At 39.1% G+C, this 21824-nt stretch overlaps 1 protein-coding gene across 2 annotated transcripts in view; it reads right to left on the reverse strand.

Moving 5' to 3' along the window:
• Positions 1–21824, reverse strand: part of kcnt2 (potassium channel, subfamily T, member 2) — a 566635-nt gene that overhangs the window by 244461 nt on the left and 300350 nt on the right. For both annotated transcript variants that reach the window (XM_051932499.1, XM_051932498.1), the window contains exon 26: positions 10940–11068. In XM_051932499.1, the coding sequence (XP_051788459.1) occupies positions 10940–11068 (129 nt within the window). The remainder of the gene's footprint in view (positions 1–10939; positions 11069–21824) is intronic.

The raw sequence follows: 21824 nt of genomic DNA on the forward strand, positions 1-21824 counted from the left end.
TGAAGTGGCAAAATAAATTGGTAACTGCGTTGCTGCAACAAAATTCGATGTTTCTGAGAAACTGGTGGGAGATTGGAGGAGGCAAGAAGATGTAAAAAAAAAAAAATTAAGTGTCGCATTTTTGAATGGGCATATAAATCGGGGTCCGATTTTATGATAGATTTTTCTTGTTTCAAGACCCGACTTATACGTGAGTATATACGGTAATTTAACTGTCTGAGAGTTTTTAATACAAGTAAATATCTAATTTTCATTGAACTCATATGTAGTAACTATTTGTATTGAGGAAAGATTTTTTAAAATTTTGTGGTAACAGTAATTCTTTTTTTTAGTACAATACACAATTTAAGTAGGTGTAGAACATTTAGGTTTTTGTAGTATGTATGTGTAGGTTTTATACCAGACTCAGAGAAATATTAATATCGAAAATAAAGGTATAATTTAACAGCATTATCACTAAAGCTTAGTTTACAAAACAATTACTATAATTAAAATAACCCACTTAATACAGTTCATGGTTACTGCTGCTGGAGTCTTTATACTGTATAAATGTATATGAAATGAAATGTTTTTTTAATATTACTCTCAAAGGTAGTACAGTGGAATGCTTTGAAAGGCACTACATAAATGAAATGTATTATTATTATTATTATTATGGTGGATAGTACAGCTACATCATGGATCATGGAGCATTCTGGATTAATGCCCTGTTAACTGTTTCTGCAGTGCCTGCATGTTTTCTCTCTGGGCCCGTAAGGACCTGCTATTCCTCCCACTTGACACTGATGTGCATATTATCTTAATTTGAAAATCTAAGCTCTCCTATTGTCTGTGAATGAGCCCAGTAAGTGACTGCTGTCCTGTCTAGGGGTGTCTCTGATGCTGCCAGAGTTGTGCCTGACCTCCACACGCATGATTTCAGTCAGGTGGGTTTGAGATTGTTATGTTTTTTTACTTTCTCTTTTCCAAGTCTAATCCTAAGCCTGCCCTGTACATTCCCATCACTGACTGGAACTATTCCTAACCCCAAACATGAGCCTTTGGAGTGGTGAAAGCACAGTCGGGAACGACCTCAGGACACATTTGAGGAATTATGCCTATCAGTTGGCCTGGACGTGCCAGGAAGCACCCCAGAATACACTAAGGATAAGAAGGTCTGATCTTCCCTGCAGAGCCTTTTACCACCTCAGCCTTCATCATGAAAAGCGGATGACAAAGTGACATGATAGCGTATGAGATACTGTTACTCTTGAGAAAGGCAAAGTATTTCACTTTAAAAGGGAAGAGAGCATCGGATTATTGACTTCTATCAATCGTCTCCTTTCCAAGTATGATAAGGCTTTAAAGTCTCCACAGGGGAAATACATTTTAGACCTTCAGAATTATGTTATTCAGGCATAGGTAACTTTATACACCTGAAAATAGATGTAACATAAATTTGAGCTTGAAATATAGCAACACAATTATTGCATGGTATACATCACTGCCTTAAAAGCACATAAAAATTATTCCATTGCTCTCATAGTGTTTGTAAATGAGAGGAGCATGGGCAAGAACCAAACAGTAAAACGGAATGATTAAAAATGTAAAATAACAATGCAGAGGAATTAAATATTCACTTTAGTTATGTATTCTTATTTTTAAAACTGTTTTATCCATTTATTTTCCAAGCCCACTATATCCTGAGCAGTGTTGCAGGGAAGCCGCAGCCTATCCCAGTATGCATAGGGCCCAGGGCAGGGACAATCCTTGTAATGGGTGCCAGTCCATTGCAGAATGAACACAAACACACATTGGCTAGGGGTGAAATTATCATCACTAATCCACTTAACCTGCATGTCCTTTGGGAGGACAAGAGAGCATCCAGAGGAAATCCATACAAACAGAGGGAGAACATTTAAATGCCACATGAACACCAGCCTCCTTGTTGCAAGGCACCACCATGTTTTTTGTTTTTTTTTTTATATTTTTATTTTATTAATTTTCATTGTAATCATTCCATATAAACAGATCAATTTATAACCCAACAAATTTGAAGACAAATCAAACCCCACCCCTGAGAAGGAGAGCTTAGCTAAAGGAAAATTGCTTTAAGCTTTTTAATAAGGCAACATTAGACAAAAGAAGGGGAGAAGTAAATATCTATATAAATAAGAGATGGAGAAGGGAGTTAAATGCAATAATAGTTAATTCTCTTATTCTAAAATAATATTGATTAAATCCTGCCATGTTTTGAAAAAATTTTGTACAGATCCTCTAACTGAAAATTTGATTTTTTCCAATTTCAAATAATATAAAACATCAGTTTCCCACTGACTTATAAGAGGAGAATTAGGATTCTTCCAATTTAACAAAATAAGTCTGCGTGCCAAAAGTGTGGTGAATGCAATCACTGTTTGCTTGTCCTTCTCCAATTCAAGTCCATCTGGAAGGACACCAAACACAGCTGTTAGTGGGTTAGGAGGGATTGTGATACTAAGGCTGTCTGAGAGGCACTTAAAAATTTTTGTCCAAAATGATGTTAGTTTGGTGCAGGCCCAGAACATGTGACCCAGTGAGGCAGGAGCTTGGTTGCAGCGCTCGCAGGTTGGATCCTGGCCTGGAAACATTTTGGACAGTTTTAAGCGAGACAGATGAGCTCGATATATAATTTTTAGTTGAATAATTCTATGCTTTGCGCATATAGAACTCGAGTGAATTCTCTGCTTTGCTACCTTCCACTCCTTTTCTGATATATTAATTAAGAGATCTTCTTCCCAATGTCCTCTTGGGTCTTTGAAAGGTAGGGAATCTAATAAGATTTTATATATTGCGGAAATAGTGTTTGTTTCCTCGGAATTGAGCAGTATTTTTTCCAGCATTGTGGAGGGTGCAAGGTGGGGGAAATTGGGCAATTTCTGTTTAACAAAATTTCTAATTTGAAGATAGTAAAAGAAATGTGTAGCTGGGAGGTTAAATTTTGAACGTAATTGTTCAAAAGATGTAAATATGTTGTCTATATAAAGATCTCTGAGCATTTTAATCCCAAAACTTTTCCAGGTATTAAAAACTGGATATACTTGCGAAGGTTGAAAGAGGTGGTTCTCTTGCAGAGGTGCCACTGATAAAAGATTTTCCATCTTAAAATGCTTCCTAATTTGGTTCCATATTCTGAGTGAGTAAAGCACAATTGGGTTATTAGTATATTTGCGATAACTTTCATTTATTGGAGAGCAGAGCAGGGAATATAAAGAAGTACTACAGGATTTTACTTCTATTGCAGACCAAGCCTGTGTATGTTCATTTATTTGTGTCCAGGTTTTTATGGCTTGTATGTTTGCTGCCCAGTAATAAAACTGAAAATTAGGTAAAGCCATGCCACCTTCTGCCTGAGGTCTTTGTAGGGTCGCTCTTCGGATACGTGGGTGTTTTGAGTTCCAAATGAATGAGGTTATTATTGAATCTAACTGTTTAAAAAACGATTTATTGATATATATTGAAATGTTTTGAAATAAAAAGAGAAGTTTAGGAAGGATATTCATCTTAACAATGTTAATTCTTCCGGCTAGAGTGAGATGAAGGGTTGACCATCTATGCAAGTCTTGCTTAATTTTTTCCATACAGACGCCAAAATTTTGTTGATAAAGAGCTTTATGTTTACTTGTGATATTTACCCCTAGGTATTTAAACTGATCTGCTATGGTAAAAGGTAGGGTGTCTAATCCAATATTATATGCTTGTGAATTCACTGGAAAGAGTATACTTTTATTCAGATTAATTCTAAGACCAGATATCTTTTGAAATTCTGTTAGTGCTGTTAAAACAACAGGGACAGTGTTTTCTGGGTCCGATATATATAAGACCATATCATCTGCATATAGAGAAATTTTCTGTTCCAGTCCTTCTCTGACAATCCCCTTTATCTGATAAGAATTTCGGTTTATTTTAACACCCATTTAATCCATTTATGGTGTCATGGTAGGGCAGAGCTCATCCCAGGAAGTACCAAGCATAAAACAGAACCCATCTCTCTAAAAGTCATCAGGTAATGTATTTAGCATCCTTATTATCAGCTCTCCACACTATTCAGTAGAACTGTAAATTAAAAAATATTTCTTTAAGACATACACAGCAGCCTTTATTGATCCAGTTATAGTATAAGCCTTTGACAAAAATGTAAATATACTCTCAGTGTCTTATTGATTTATTTTTGTTGTTTACACAGTATTAACTTTATTGTATCCCTCTGTTGACTGTACACACTGTGATGAATGGCCAGGGTCATTACCCAGCAGGGACTCCAGCGGCCATTTTGGAGTCACCCAAGACACTAGAGGGCAGCCCCCCTGGGTTGCTACAGCACCACAGATCCCTGCAGGACATGTTGGGAGTTGTAGTTTGGAGCAGCCCTATTGGGCTCTGTGGGCACCACCAGGGGGTGCTGCAGGTATAGCTGAATCCTTGGAGGAACCACTTCCGCCACACCCAGAAGTGCAGCCGGGAGAAGGTCGAGAAACACCTGGACTACTTCCGGGTGGGCAATAATAGGAGCCGCCTCACCACCAGTCAGAGAGCCAGAGTTGGGAGATGGAGGACAAAGCTTGTGAGGAGGAGTGGATGTGACAGAGGAAGAGAGAGAAAGAAGAAAGGACTGTGAATACTTTGGTGCTTTTTTACTGTACTGTGTAGTGGGGGGCGGCATGGTGGCGCAGTGGGTAGCGCTGCTGCCTCGCAGTTGGGAGACCTGGGGACCTGGGTTCACTTCCCAGGTCCTCCCTGCATGGAGTTTGCATGTTCTCCCCGTGTCTGCGTGGGTTTCCTCCGGGCGCTCCGGTTTCCTCCCACAGTCCAAAGACATGCAGGTTAGGTGGATTGGTGATTCTAAATTGGCCTTAGTGTGTGCTTGGTGTGTGGGTGTGTTTGTGTGTGTCCTGCGGTGGGTTGGCACCCTGCCCGGGATTGGTTCCTGCCTTGTGCCCTGTGTTGGCTGGGATTGGCTCCAGCAGACCCCCGTGACCCTGTGTTCGGATTCAGCGGGTTGGAAAATGGATGGATGGATGGATGTGTAGTGGGGAGCAAAAGAAAAATGCTTGCCTACTAAAATAGATGTGTGCTTTTGGGAAAGACTTGTGTCTCAGCCTGTCTGTGTCAGGGTTTGGGGAGCAGTACGCCACCTGGTGATTCACAACATTTAATTAAATTTTAGGGCCACACGGGACCCATTCTTGTCTAAAATCAGGAGCTAACCAAGGACAGGGCACCATTAAATTCAGCCAGTCATAAAGGAATAATTTAGACTAATCAGTCAGACTAACACACTAAAGTTGAGGATATGAGAGGAAAACCAAAGCACCTAAACAGAACAAAAACTAACATCGAGATAATATGCAAACTCCAGGGACATTTATTATATAATAAAATGCTAGTCTGTGTGTGTCTGGACTCTCCAAGCAATCTGATTGGTCAGTTCCACTTTGGTTGCTCAGGCAAACGAGACTGAGCCAGGAACCTCCAGGCAACTGACATTGACACACAAAAGCATACTGAGGAAAGGCATAGAATCAACGCTGAGCATTGCTGTTAAACAAGAGAAGTATTCACAAGAAAATAAAAATGATGTTTTCACACTGGGTAATGGGGGCTCATCCACCTTTGGGGGTAGTCAAATAGCAAATTGGAGGCAAGTGACGTGCCTCAAAATGACAGAATATGAGAAGAAGGCTTTACGGGAAAGTAACTGAGGAAGGCAGTGCCAGCCAACATACCGTATATACTTACGTATAAGTCGGGTCTTGAAACCCGAAAAATCGATCATAAAATCAGACCCCAACTTATACGCCTGTTCAAAAATGCAACACTTACATTTTTTTTTCATCTTCTTGCCTCCTCCAATCTCGCATCAGTCTCTCCAACACATCACATTTTGTTGCAGCAGCGCAGTTACCAATTTCTTTCGTCACTTCAATGACTTTTAATTTAAAACCAGCTTCATATTTTCTTCTGATTGAATGATCCATCGTAGATGAGGGATGCTCTTACAATAAAGGTGTATGAGGGTGTGAGATACGAACAACACAAAACAGTGCAAACGACACTTCGGAATAGTTTGGGTATTACAGTGTGGTCGCCTAGGCACAATACATAGAAAAAAAGGCAGTGTGCTCCGTGGTTACTCTCTCAGGTGGGTGTTAGCATATCATAATCTCTTGGACTAATAGCGTGAGTTTTCCACATTCGATTTATACGACGGACATTATAAAATACCGGAAATTATACTGTAAAATCAAGCCCCGACTTATCCACGGGAGCTCTTATCCGCGAGCATATACGGTAAGTTAGGACACATGAGGATACCAAAGAAATGTGTAGCGCTGTTGCTTTGCTGTCAGGAGATTGGGGGTTTGTTTCCCGGGTCCTCCCTTCATGGAGAGTACTTTGAGTAGTGAGAAAAGCGCTATATAAATGTAAAAAATTATTATTATTATTATAGGACAAACACTGACAGTACCCATAAAGCAAGAGATGTCAAATATTTTTAAATGTATTCTATTACCATTCTTGAACAGGTAATGCAGATAGTAATGAAAATCAAATCAAATTTGACTTGTCACATACAAATTATACATACGGTACAATATTTAGTGAAATACTTAATTAAACCTGGGCTGCTGCAGTTCAGAGACAGAAGTCCTAATCACTCATTCAATGTAAACGGACATAAACAAGAAAGGCTATTTTGAAAAAAAAAAAAAAGAATAATGAAGTTAAAATTGTTTAATGGCAACATGCTGCTAAACGTGAGGCCTAGCATTTTGCACTTTCTTCCAGTTTTGTGATAAACCCTGTTATCGTTTCAGAGCCCCTAAATACAAAACATGCGACTGAAGCAATTATTTTACTGAGCAGCTACTATATATTCCCAAAAGAAAAGAAAAAAACAACAATATTCTAGTACAACACAACACTAACTCTTTCACGCTTGACAAATGGTTTTAAGTGGTATAGCATTAGTTTTTCACCTCCCAAGATAAATTTCAGTAAAAGGATTGTGCCGGCAGACTGTGTTAGCCTATTATACCACTATTGTTGCAGATTATCATTTCAAAGTTTAATCTGACAACACAATCCCGATGCTAGGAATTTGTGTGTATACAGGAATGAAAAAAGACTGTGTAGAAATTAAAGGAAAATAATCAAATGTCAGACAGTTGTCAAGTTGGATTTACTGGAAAAACGTGAGTTCAATGTATAAACAAGTATGACTTTAATGTTTACATTTGACACTTTTAGGGCATAGATTATTACTATAGCAAGCTACTTCAGGGTAGAAATGTTAAATTAAAGTTCAGATGTAAAACAATCCTAGATGACACAGTTCAGGACAGTGAGGAGCTAATATTAAGGTATTGACAGCCCCCTAAACTGCTAGATTGACAATTTGAAGCTACACTTGCCCACCACCAGGGCAGCCTTTCTGGGCCTCATCATGGACTGACAATTGTAGCTCAAACCTACAAGTGCAGGAGCAGCTGGTGTGCTGACTTGAAATGACACAGTGAGAATTTTTATTAAAGAGTGTCATGTATTAACATATGGCTAGGTGTTTATTGTTGTTTTTGTTGTCTTTGTATTACTACCTTTCATGTTTTTATGTTATTTCCATCTTTTTTGATTATTATTGGTTAGTTGCCTCTTTAAATAATTTTGTTCAAAAATTAAGCCAAACTCATAACCAAAAGTCTAACTGATCTGTCATCAAGAGTTAAAATGCTAACCAAAAATCAAAGAGCTTAATATCATAAGCAAGTTCATTAAACAGAAAAACAAAATAATTGCCAGAATCCAACACCACCACTGTTTTTATCCAATCACAGATACCAGGAAGTGTATGAAGCTGAACTTTACACCCTTGACCCCTAATGACACAAAAAACATGAGCCTGTGCCATACCCATAGCAATTACCACAACAAAATGTACAAAACAGCAGCTTGCAATCTCAAACAAAAATGGCTTTGAAGCAAAACAATACATATTTTCTACTATTTCCAATCACCCAAACATGACAAACTAATTTTATTAATTATTTATTTTATCAATTTTATTAACGAATTACTTGATGTTCAAAATCTGTCAGTAGATGCTGTTATTCATCAGGTCAGGTCAGGTCAGGTCAGGTTGGGGAGCATGCACTGGTACAGTGCATTGCCACATCCACCACACGACGCAACAGCTAGGGATCCTGGTTGGCAACCCCCCAGGCAGACATGCAGTCCAGTCCCACTCTCCGGAAATGACCCTCTATCTACCACAGCCAGTAATGAGGATACTGTGAGCCAGATCACCCTTGGGGAATCACGCCACATGGCCATATTGCTGCAACTGACGCTTCCTCACAATGCAGGTAATGTGCCTCATTCGGGACTCCATGAGAAACCGCTTATTTGACACAAAGTCAAACCAATGATACCCACTAAAGAGACACAGTGCCAAAGGAGTCCAGTCTTAGTCTCAGGTCACTGGATAGTGTCCATGTCTCACAACCATATAGCAGGACAGGAAGCACCAGGACTCTAAAGACTTGGACCTTCATCCTTTTGCATAGATATCGGGAGCACCACATACCCCTTTCCAGTGACCTCATGACCCCCCATGCTCTCCCAATCCGTTTGCTGACTTCATAGGAAGAGTCACCAGAGACATGAATGTCACTGCCGAGGTAAGTAAACCTTTCAACAAGGTCGACACTCTCCACAAACAGACACACTGCTGATGGCTGTGCCCAAGAGGTTATTAAATGCCTGCATCACATGTATATTATTATTGTTTTTGTCATTTTTGATTTAATATTTTTTTTTTTATATTTTTCATATTTTTATGTATTTTCTCTTATGTTTGTAATTATGTCCTGTTACTTTAAATGCGCCTCCATTCTTTGCAATTTCTGGTTGGAGTCCCAGGAGATGAGGCCACCATGACATCACCACTCCTGAGCTCTCCCTTGGGCTATTTAGGCCAGTTATAAGAATTATAAGAACATAAAAAGTTGGAAAAGAAGAGGAGACAATAAAGTACATCAGGCTCCTTTGTTTAGCTAATAGTTAAACGGTCCCTATATCTCATCCAAATACAACTTAAAGGTTGTTAAAATTTCTAATTCAACTCCATGTGTTGGTAGTTTGGTCGAGATTCTCACAACTCTTTGGAAAGAAGTGTTCCCTGGCTTCAGTCCTAAATGCTTTTCCCTTTAACTTCCACTGGTGTCCTCAAGTATGCGATTCACTATTAAGTTTGGTTTTGCTGACTTCCTGCTTCTGTTTATGGATTGTGACTTCTGGATTGTGTATTGCAACTTGTTTGTTTGGTGCTGCTGAAGTGTTTGTTAATCCTCTGCGCATATGCCCACTTAACTCTCCTTATAGCGTGAGACAGGATGGCTCTGGCCACCCTCAGGGTGGCCTTGTCTCCAGATCTGATGGCTGCTTTTCTGATCTCGAGCAGCTTCTGCACTTCTCTCATCATCCAGGGCTTTTGGTTGGCTCTTGTAGTAACATCCTTAGTAACAGTAACATCCTCTATGCATTTGGAGATGTAGCCAGTCACAGAGTCTGTGTACTCCTCCAGGTTGATGGAGTCACTATCCATAGCAGCCTCCCTGAAAATTTCCCAGTCTGTCAATTCGAAGCAGTCTTGGAGAGCTGAAACAGCACCAACCTGCCACACTCTGATGTTCTTGTGGGCTGGTTTAGTGCGATTTAGCAGGGACTTGTATGCAGGAACCATAAACACGCTGATATGTCTGAATAGCCGAGGTGAGGGCAGGGTAGGGCCTTGTAGGCATCAGGAGCGCTCATGTAAACATTGTCCAGACAGCTTCCCCCTCCAGTAGCAAAGTTCACATTCTGGAAGAATTTTGGAAGAGCTGACTTCAAGTTGGCATGATTGAAGTCTCCAGCATTAATGAAAAATGCCTCGGGGTGCGTCGCTTGCAGTTTTCTGATGATCGCGTAGAGTTCCGCTAGCGTATGGTTAGCATTTGCGCTAGGCGGGAGGTAGACGGCAACCACCAGCACGCAGCTGTACTCCCTCGGCAGGTAGAAAGGCCGGCACCTTACCGATAAAACCTCTATCAGTGAGGAACAGTGTCACGTGACTGCAGCAACGTTCATACAGCATTCTCTGTTCACATAAACACACATTCTCCCAAAGGGGTCTTACCGGACAAAGAGGCGTCTCTGTCCGCTCTGAAGATGGTCAGTCCATCTAGCTGGATGGCCAAGTCTGCAATGTTTTCCTAGAGCCATGTCTCAGGGAAAATAAAGATGCAACAGTCTCTCATTTTGCCGCAGTTTTATGTAATCCAGCTTGTTGTCTAGTGATCGGATGTTTGCGAGCAGAATGGATGGTATCCTAGGTCTGGTGGGGTTAGTTTTTAGCCTCGTGCTAACACCGCAGCGTTTCCCTTGTTTCTGCTTCTGATCGCTGCGCTGGCGTTTCTGCCAGCTTAGCTTCTCAGGCTGCCGAAGTAAGCAAAGGCAGCGGAGCGTCTCTGTCACCTCACTGGATATTCCGGCGCAGTTTCTTTGGAAATCAAGCAGGATTTGCTGCTCGTAAATGTATGTCTGCGTACCACTATCACTTAAATCTGCTTCCTTTCTTATACTAGTTGACAAAGACGAACAAAGATTACTCGTTCACTATCATTACCAAATAAGCACAACACTAAAGCATGTAGATTCTTTACTTTTTCATGTTTGCATTAACTGTACAGCACTCTAGGTAATACTACTAAAGGTGTAGGCTCATGTGTTACACTTTGATATGTTAATTGTATAAATACAATTTAATATTTGACAGAGCAGCTCTTCAAAATGTATCTGTACCTAGAATAAAATTGGGCCCTTCTCTCACATCAAGGGTTGGGTGAAAACAAAGTAACAATTCATAGTCATTAATGTTTACCTCAGATATAGCTAGATTTTGAGACTCCGTTCTATAAAGTCCAATTGGGATATCTCCAGTAGATGAACACAGCTTCTGATAGAGTCTTCCATAGGTCCTGATCCACAAATCATCTTCTGCGATTTTCATCTGAAAAGTGAAACAGCATGAAATAAGTATTAGCACAGCAGTTTCAAACCCCATGTTGCAAGGGGTCTGTTCTGGCAGCAGGGGTCCTAAATAGTTAAAACTATACAACACTGATCCTGGATGAATTTTAAAAGCCTGAAAATCATAAAATAGCAATGTTTTACCTTTCACTTGCCAAACTGGACCTGATGACTCAGGTTTCTTTCCCAGTTTTGTAATCTGTTAGCCACATGTTACATGTTTGAATACTCAAGATGTGAGGCCAGCTGTGCTTATTATTTATTGTTGTGTCAATAAGAATGAATCCATTAGCATAGCTCTGTGAGGTGTACCCTGAAGCTTTGTAACCATGGTTTTTTTTTTATAACTTTATAATTAATACCAAAACATCATGTGCTTAAAATCAACCAGTGATAAATTAGATTTTCCAGTAGAACAACTGCAGGAAGAGTTTACGTAAACTATGCAGTCTCAATACTTCCAAAAACAATTCCTCATAAGATGCAAGGCAGGAGCCAGCATTGGATGACGCACCACAGGGCCCACTCATATACTCACTCAATTAAAGTCAAAAACCACCCCCTTGATATACTTTGTAATGATGAGGTGTTAAGGCTACAGGATGATAGTCAGTGAGGCAAGAGATGACAGAATTCTTTGGCACTGGTATAGTGATAGTGGGTTTGAAGCTTGAAGGAGCGCTGGCCTAACACCCACATTTTGGATTGTGGAAGGTAAACTTGGAGAAATTCCACAAAAGCATGATGAGAATGTGCAAAATCAACACAATAACCAGGCACAAGACATTGTGTTTGTTAGGCAGCGGTGTTAACCACCATCATAAAAAACAATGCAGGATTTCTCTGTTGTTACAACTGAATCTATTCTAAGGCAGTTTTATAATACACTTCCATAAATACTTTACTGCATAGTGAAATGTGTTAAAACTATATACAAAAGTTAAAATAATACCAAATCACAAAAGTGGTTAGGAAAATAATATTATAGCTTCTGATGTTTGTAAACCTTATTCCCAACTATTTTATCACAAGTATAATTTTTCAGTCTGACAAACTTAAAAAGGAAACATAATTTTGCCTCATTTATTACTTTTTTCACATCAATTGCAGTCCAGTTTAGCAAAATGTCCATTTTTAGGTACGTTCACATAAAATATTAAAAGCGCCTACACCTGTCTGTATACCTGTCCACATGAAATAACGTCTCCAAATGGACCAATTTTTTTTTTGGCACACTTATCCTTCAAGGATATTTATCAGGACATTTTAATTTTCATTGTGATATCTTGAATAGAGCACACCATAATTTTAAATATTCAAAATTTCTCCTTCAACGCCAATGGCAAATTTGCAGACTTGTCTATCTTAAAAATAAAGAAACATTCTGTGCGAGTTCAGCTATCATTAATTAGTAAGAGGTCATTTCATCCTGTTAATTTTGTATATTTTCCTCTTCTGCTCTTCTGATATTTGTTCATGATGGCAAATGGATCCCCAGTACAAGTTAGTCAAATAGCAAGGTGCATGTACAAGCTACTGCTACACCAGTTTACATCTTCTGTTGCTTCACATAGGTTAACTGTATTTCTCTAACATTACAATTTATCATCAAGTCAAGAACTGTTCCACGTCACAGTCTAAAGGAGCTAACAATTTTATATTGGGATTTTTTAGCTCTCCGTTAGCTACTGCTTTAAAAAAATGTTATGTGCAAAACATCTGAATAGTTAACACTAGAATGACCAAAGCCTACGAAAAAACTTGTAAATCCAGCCCACCTTAAATCCCTTTGCACCTCTCCATCAGCATTTTTTGTCTTGTAAATGTGCCGATCAAAACAAGCAGCAAGCAGCCTACTATTCCATCCCCCCACCAATGCAGAATGGGCACAAAGTTCTCCCAGTTCCAGCCTTCATTATCTGGGAGTGAAGTGCTGAAGTTTTAGAGTGGAAATAATAGATCATTATTTGGAACACATGCATTTCATGTGTGTTCCGTTTCTACAATAATCTGTGTAAACACATTGTTAAAACAGTTATTTTAGTAATAAATGACAAAATGTAGACATAAACTATATAATGTGTACAGTTTGAAGTCCAAAGATCAAATAAACACTTTCACAAAAGGTTTAAGGATGATACAACAGTTTCTGTGACACAGCAGTAAGAATCGCCAACTTTGTTTTGAGTAGTGAGCTGATCTTATTGTTAATATTATACAATAAACACATACATTTGATTTGTGTCTGTAACAGCCGCTGAAAATTTATAGTACTTGTAAAAGTTAGCATTTTTTTTTTCACTTTTACTCTCTCAGTCACGATCACGATACATACTACCAAGCTCCCAGGATCTGACGCTGTTAGTTTTTATTTGAAACTGGGAATAACTGTAGATGTGAGTGGTGTTTTGAGACAATGGAACTGGAAATTCTCTGATCTGGATGGATAAAAGCTAACACACAAACGCTGGTGAATCTGCCTTATTCCTATCTCATTGTCAATTGATTTTTTTTATTCAGTTTTATTGAGTGTTCCTGCTTACTCTGAATTATTATGCACCTTATGGTCCATGATGTCAAAGCCGCATTGACAAAAAAACAGAGACATCGGTATATATGGTTTTTGGAATTATTCATTTTATGACCTGTATACTACATTTCGGAAAACATTGTGGTACAGATGCAACATTATTCATATTATTAATATTCATTCTCATAACATCTTGTGGTTGTAATCAGTGACCGCGTGTTTTTTTTTTGCCCTGATCTTGCCAGTCCCCATGTTGTTGTATGCTGCTGTTTCTTTTGTACTCCAGGACATGCAGAGGAAAGAATAGTACAGAGAGGTCAGTTCCATGGTATATGCAATCATCAAATTCAAATGTTAACAATTCCCACCCACCCAACGACCATCCTTCCTACATTTACGACATGTGTACCTGTTGCAATGTACACACTTCTCTCTATGCTGTGGTTCCTGTTACACTGAAGGGGCGCCTGATGCTCACTCAGTTTGCTTTCCTGTGGAACGGCTGTCTTGGAACAGAAGCTTGTCGATGTTGCATCCTCCTTTTTTTTCCATCGCCTTTTATTGCAAGAAGCGATGACAAAGTTCCTCTACAAGGTGAGCCATGAACACTCTTCTTTTTTCAGTGGACCCCGTACATGCCTTGAACAGTACATATGCGTTGATCATCACCATGGTCAAGCTTGCTATAGCACACAGCAACCGGCCACCTGCGTGTTCCTGCTCACACTGAATAAGCTCACACCTTCTGGTTCACGATGTCAACGCAGCACGGAGAAAAAAAGAAAGAGACAAATATATTTGACATTCGGTGTAAATTTTTGGTACTTGTAAAGTTTTACTTTTTTTCATTTTTATTCTCTCAGTCATGATCACGCCCCCCTCACCCTCCTGATCTGACTCTAACTAACAGCGCCAGCATAACTTTACACCCGATCTGACGCTGTTCGTTTTCAAATAATATTGCATTAGGGCGATGATGTTTTCTGATTGGTACTATTCAGGTCATACAATGATTTCTTCAAAACGTTTATTTGTATGCTTTGGTAATTGTAGTGTTAACAGATTCAGCGATTTTTTTCAGCCTTCATTTACATAACGTTAGCGAGGCAGTTAGGGTCAGTCAGCAGTGCCCTCCCGTGAAAAAGCAGTCATGTAGTCTGACATATCCAGCGACTCACCCTGACAAAATCAAACAGGTCTGAGAGCAGTGTATGAGAGCGGACAACCAATGAATGCTCATCCAGCAGCACAAAGCATAGAATGCAGCAACAAGAAATAAGGAACATTGTTCCTCACAAACAGAAGAGAAGCTTGTCTGCCTGATGTCTCATGTTACGTATCACCACAGAATGGAAAAGTGAAAAAAAAGGACACAGATCTCTGCTGAACTTGCAGTATCTGTTACATCAGGTAGCACATTATTGGCTTTCACAAAAAGCACGACTGTGCCAGAAAGTTGTCTCGCAGTCATTAACTTTGACATGCCCAACAATTTTCAGTCATGTAAATTGATACGGTCCAGCGACAAGATCAAAAACTGCAGTTGCCAGTTCTGACATACATAATGAGTAGAAGTCATGTAATGTGGCATTGACTTTAGTCACAGACAATCCTCAACTAACAACTAACAATAGCACATCAACTGATGCCATTTTTGCATCACATGAATTGAAACTTGCTATTTATGAGCGCTATTGAGCCACCAGAAGTGTATTTAGGCTACATTAAAATTACATTTCAGTGGAAAGTGCTATATTTAATACAGTTTACTAACACATGGAATTGCATTCTGTTATCACTTTTATTTTTGAATACATAATAAATAAAAATGTGATAACTAAATCTTTTCTAAAACAACTAAAAACAAAATAAGTGCTCCAACTTTCAACTTCTTTCACTGATTGAATATGGATATTATGCCAAGCATACATTTCCTAAAATATTTTAACCTCAGAAGGTTTATTGCAACACTTGTCCCATAACAGTCCCCCTGACTGAAGTTTACTCTATGAATTTAACCTTTCTTGTAATTCATTTTGGATAAATGTGTCTCCTAAGCAAATAAATATACATTTAAATGTAATGTCTGTTTTTTTAACACATGACAATTTTTTTTATCTAATTCCATCTATATAATTCAGTGGAAATTAGCTTTGGGGCTTTGTGTACGTATGTGAAATAAATTAAAGAAATAAGTAAACTTTGTAAAATGTAGGCAATGTAGTGATGCAGTGGGTAGTGTAGCTGCTTCTGCATACGGACGTTTGCATGTTCTTGTGCTTTTGTGAGTTTCCTCGAGGTACTCCTCAAAGATGTGCAAGTTACATTAACAGCAATTCCAATCTGGTTTAGGGCACAGGTCACAATGACCCACTGTAGCTAAAGGTTTGTGTCACCATGATCTGTGAAATTTATCCCACAGTACATGAGTTTTACTCAAAACTAAAGCCATGAATTGACAAACCTAAAAATATCCAAACCATGCAAACCAGCTGACAGGGAGAAAACATTAGCGCCATGTATGCAAACTGACAGGGAGATGGGTTGTGACAAGTAGTGTACCCTGTTGTTCGATGATCAGTGGTTTGATGGTTCAATGATGTTGCAGTTACTCTATGTTGTTTTCTACTTAAGCTATGCTAAAAAAAATTGTACCCATGTTTGGAAACTGCGTGCTCTTGTGTTGGGGACCCTGGAGTGTAGAGAAAGTATAAAAGCTCTGGTAATTGCCCTAAACATGGAAGCTCATCTACAGTCAGAGGGATGACATTGTTTTTACCAGTGCCTAGTAAATGCCTTCGGCTCAGGCAATATTGACAAGACCGGGCTTTATCAAGAGCTTCCTTCAGGTTTTTAGATGCAGTGTAAGCTGACATTGAAAAGAAGCTAAGTGTATCCATTCCTAAGTGTTATTTCCTTTCATTATCATACACTCACCAACCACTTTATTAGGTACACCTGTTCAACTGCTTGTTAACGAAAATACCTAACCAGCCAATCATATGGCAGCAACTCAATGCATTTAGGCATGAAGACATTGTCAAAATAGCCTTCTGAAGTTCAAACCAAGCATCAGAATGAGGAAGAAAGGTGATTTAAGTGAACGTGGCATGGTTGTTGGTGCCAGATGGGCTGGTCTGAGTATTTCATAAACTGCTGATCTACTGGGATTTTCACACTCATCCATCTCTAGGGTTTACAGATATGGATGGATGGATGGTTCCAAAAGTCAGAGGGGTGTGGACAGACTGGTTTGAGCAGATAGAAAGGCAACAGTAACTCAAATAACCACTCATTACAATTGAGGTATGCAAAAGAGCATCTCTTAACACACAACATGTCAAACCTTGATGCAGATGGGCTACAGCAGCAGGAGACCACAGCGGGTACCACTCCTGTCAGCTAAGAACAAGCAATTACAGTTCACATGGGTTCACCAAAACTGGGAAACAGATGATTGGAAAAACATATCCTGGTCTGATGAGTCTCGAGTTCTGCTGCGACATTCAGGTGGTAGGATCAGAATATGGCGTCAACAACATGAAAGCATGGTTCCATCTTGCCTTGTGTCAATGGTTTAGGGCAGCAGTGGTGGTGTAATGGTGTGGAGGATATTTTCTTGGCAAACTTTGGGTCCCTTAGTACCAATGGAGCATCATTTAAATGCCACTGCCTGCTTGAGTATTGCTGCTGACCATGTCCATCCCTTTATGACCGCAGTGTATCCATCTTCTGATGGCTGCTTCCAGCAGGATAACACACTATGTCACAAAGCTCAAATTATTCTAAATTTGTTTCTTGAATATGAAAATAAGTTCATTGTACTCAAATGGCCTCCACAGTCACCAGATTTCAATCCAATAGAGCACCGTTAGGATGTGGTGGAACAGGAGATTCGTATCATGGATGTGCATCTGGCAGATCTGCAGCAACTGAGTTATGCTATCATGTCAATATGGACCAAAATCACCGAGGAATGCTTCCAGCACCTTGTTGAATCTAGGCCATGAAGAAAGAATTAACGGCAGTTCTGAAGGCAAAAGGGAATCCAACCCGGTACTAGCAAGGAGTACCTAATAAAGTGGCCTGCAAGTGTAGAATTATGGCTGTATCACTAGGATGGGATATAGCATTTTATTTTATATCTATATAGATTTTGCTTATGTAAAAAGCTGCAATCACTAACAAATATATTTCCAGGAAGCATGCGCCCCCTGCTGGATGCACCCACTCTGTTTACATAAAGTCAAAAACAGGCATGAATCACATTAAAAAGGCCAAAAGTTTCTTATAGATTTTCAGAACATTCAGAAGGATGAAACATCAGAACCAATGAAAGATACTAATTAATAACTATTTAATAAACATGTTTTCTTTCTCACAAACTGTCGAATTTTGATAACACTGCTTAGTCAAAGTATCTATCTATCTATCTATCTATCTATCTATCTATCTATCTATCTATCTATCTATCTATCTATCTATCTATCTATCTATCTATCTATCTATCTATCTAATGCAAACACATTTTTATTATTTTGTTACAAAATTCGATTTACAGTTAATGTTGTTATGATTTCACCTTTACGTAAGCACAATGTAAGTATGTGCTTTCTGCAGACATTTGTCCTGCACTGTACATACACGGTGTTGGTTTTATTGTTTTTTTTGAGTGGGGCAAATCTGGCATCTTTTTCCCCTATTGCCATTACATGTGTCCACTGAATCGATTTCTTTTTGATTCCCTGTAGGTCTGGAAACACCAGCCTGTATTTTCATCACAGCAGCTACAGCTGCTGGAGATCAAGGCATAATGGTTCTCTTCTGGGTCTTTGGAGTCATAAACACTTTGACATGCTCCTCCAGGAAGATATGACGTCAGTGCAATTTGCCCTTATTCCACTGCTGGTTGTTCACAGTCCACAGGATATACGCATTGTAAGCAGACGCATCTAAAATACTGAAAAAACAAACAAACAAACGCCAACAAGCAGTCTTGCACTGGCAGTTATATGGAGCTTTATCTCTGTTCAAGTTTCCAACCCTTCCTTAACTGGAATTGTAGTCCAGTCTTACTTGGGACTCCATGTTCACTCTTTCACTCAGACATACATCTTTGTGCATTGTTCTCATTATAAGAACATTCTTATTTTTTGTATTGTATGTACTGTATGTTAGCAAAAGGTGGTGACTTAGTGTCATGGAGAAAATACACACCTTATAAAACAAAGGAGTGGATTACGTCACCACCTGTCTGCAACATACAACACAGTCTAATCAGCCATTCCTCAACACGTCAAAAACAATTTGTATTTCTTTTCACATCAGTCAAACAAACACACACTACTCTCAACAACCTTTAACAACCCAGGCAGATGTTTTATTTTGGGTCTGGGCACCTTTCTCACAACTCAGACTATCTGGGTCAAAATGACCTGCAACATCATCTCTGTATAAAACTCTATATCTTATATATAAATATCTACGCGTGGAAGTGTGTGTGTCTGTCCGGCCCGGGAGTGAGAGGTGGAGTTGGGGTAAGGGTGTCCGGCTGCTAATAATACAAGTGAGGCCAGCAAAACGAAACCTCCGAAGAAAGACAAAGTCGCTTAGCCGCTAACATCGGCAAAATGGTATCCCTTTTATTTTTCCTCTCACCGCTAATGAATAAACGAGGCGAGCACGTCAGTAACGCAAAACCTCCTAGGACAGAGATGCCCAAAGTAGTTCCTTTCAATTACCTGACATCTCTACATTTCAATTTTTTTCTGACGATTTCAATAGTTTCTTGGACCCCGGGCTTTTTACAGCACGGCCTTCCACAGCTAGTAAATAAATAAAACATATTTATAAATGCTACTTTTCTCACTACTCAAAGCACTTTACATAGGCAGAGGGGAATCACTTCAAAAGTAACACTTTAGTTAGTTAATGCAAAAATGCATCTACAGTATGACGTATTTACACTTATGTACCAAGACCTTAACAAAAGCTTCTTATGGTTTTAATGACAATTACAATGCATCAGTAAAGTGGGTATTCATCTGTGCAATGTGGCCCACTAAACTAAACTTCACTTTGGAATGGTCAGAAGTGTGTTAAGTGAGACATATTTCTCTTGATATCGTGTACTTCAATTTACAACCTGCAAATCCTTCACATTCATAGGTAATTTTACCAGCATATCAAATGCCACACTGAATAGGGATGAATAACCATTTTACTGATGTTTTATAAGGGGTCATTAACACCAAAAGTAGCCTTTGTTAAAGTCTGGTTACATAAGAGGTAATGAGTAATAGATGTATTTTTGTAGCAACTAAACTAAAGTGTTACCCCTCAACCACCACCAATGTGTAGCACCAACCTGAATGATACAACGGTAGCCATTCTTGCACCAGAACATTCAACTCCCTATTAGTTATTAGGTGGTGAAGAGGTGAGAGAGATAGCCAATTAGAGGCAGGGGATGATTCTGGTGCCAGAAGGGACAAGGCCATGATGGGCAATTTAGCAAGAAATATCAGGATAAATATTAGTTTTTTTGAAAGATGCCTAGGGATCCTTAATGACCACACAGAGTCAGGACCTCACTTTTACGTCTCATCTGAAGGACGGTGCCATACTGTATTTACAGTATGGTGTCCCCATCACTGCACTGGGACATTGAGATCCACACACACATTGAGATCCCCTGCTGGCCTCACTAACACCTCTTCCAGCTATAATCGTTGCTTTCCCAAGATAGTCACTCATCCAAGTACTGGCTGGGCTCAAACTTGCGTAGCTTCAGCTGGATGACCTGCTCCGACAGTCTTTTCCCAATGCATTAGGGTAATCCTACTTCACATGTAAGATCATGACCCTAAATAACAAAAAGCCAAACAATTTCAAGGAGAAGAATTGACAGTAACCTGTATTTTAGACAATTCAAAAACAGAAACAGGTCAAATTGACCCATAACATAATGGTCAGTGTATACTGCAATTTCAGGTCAAATCAAATATATTGCATGGCCTAGGCTTTATTCATTTTATGATAGTTCAAAAACTGGTGCCCCATCCAGGAATATTTTCTGCTGTGCACCCAGTGCTGCTCAGGTAGGCTCTGGTCCTTTGTATCTCAGAATTAGACAAAGTGGGCATAGAAAACGAAGAATTGATAGATGGCAATTGCAAAAAAAGAAACAGGAAAACCTAACCAGCACAGGAGGACATCTTTGAAATTTGTGAGTCACTGCTACAACTTTACTTTTGATTTATGTGACTGAACAGCTTATGGCTGATTAAAATTCACTGATTTATATTCAACTGTTAAACATGCTGTCAGTTATTTTGTGGAGATAAGTTCTTTCCAGGAATCAGTCCACTGCAGGGTGCTAAAGTTAGAAAATTGGCCTTGAAGTGTCCAGCAGACATAGTGAGAAGCAATTTTTTAAAATAGTTTACAGTTCGAGCTCCCAGAAAAGCCTATGAAAATCCCTACTCCATTTTTCTGTTTTTTCAAAGTAACAGTTTAATAAATCACTGTTATTTAATTGCTACTTGTTTTAAACACCTCAGACTTTTTTTAGATTCCCAGCATCATCCTCTATGACTCAAGTATGTGAGCAGATCTTAACTCCTGCTTGAAAGAGTTTAGCGCACAAGACAACATCAATATATTGGTGAATAAATGTCACACAAGCATTCTGCTTTAACGACACAAGATCCTAAAAATAATTTTGATAAGATATTTAGCATGATATAATGTATAAATCCCCTTTTGACTAACATTATCAAGCCATTTCACCTAGCTTAGGACTGTAGTATTAGGCACAAAGCATTGCACCAGTCCTGACCAGGGAGCCATTCCACCACAGGGTCTATTAACGTACACTCACACACTCCATATTTAAAATTGATCTGGACATCTTTGGGGGGTGCGGAAGGAAAACTACAGTACCTGGAGGGAAACTCACAGAGGTACAGAGAGAATAGGATCTATGAAGCACCAGCACTACCCACTGTACCACCCACTTTTTAACTCAAGTTGAAATTTTAACCCTTTAACCGCCAACTCCCTAAATATTCCTCACGCCAGGCGAAATCTGAACAATTTTCGGTTTTTTACTTTTTTACATTTTTTTTACATTTTTTACATTTATTCAAGCAGTATTGACCACTAAATGTTGTGCAAGTTCTAGAAATGGGCAAACACATAATAA

Source organism: Erpetoichthys calabaricus, chromosome 10 (assembly GCF_900747795.2).
Source record: "Erpetoichthys calabaricus chromosome 10, fErpCal1.3, whole genome shotgun sequence".
In the NCBI taxonomy this organism is placed as follows: Eukaryota; Metazoa; Chordata; class Cladistia; order Polypteriformes; family Polypteridae; genus Erpetoichthys; species Erpetoichthys calabaricus.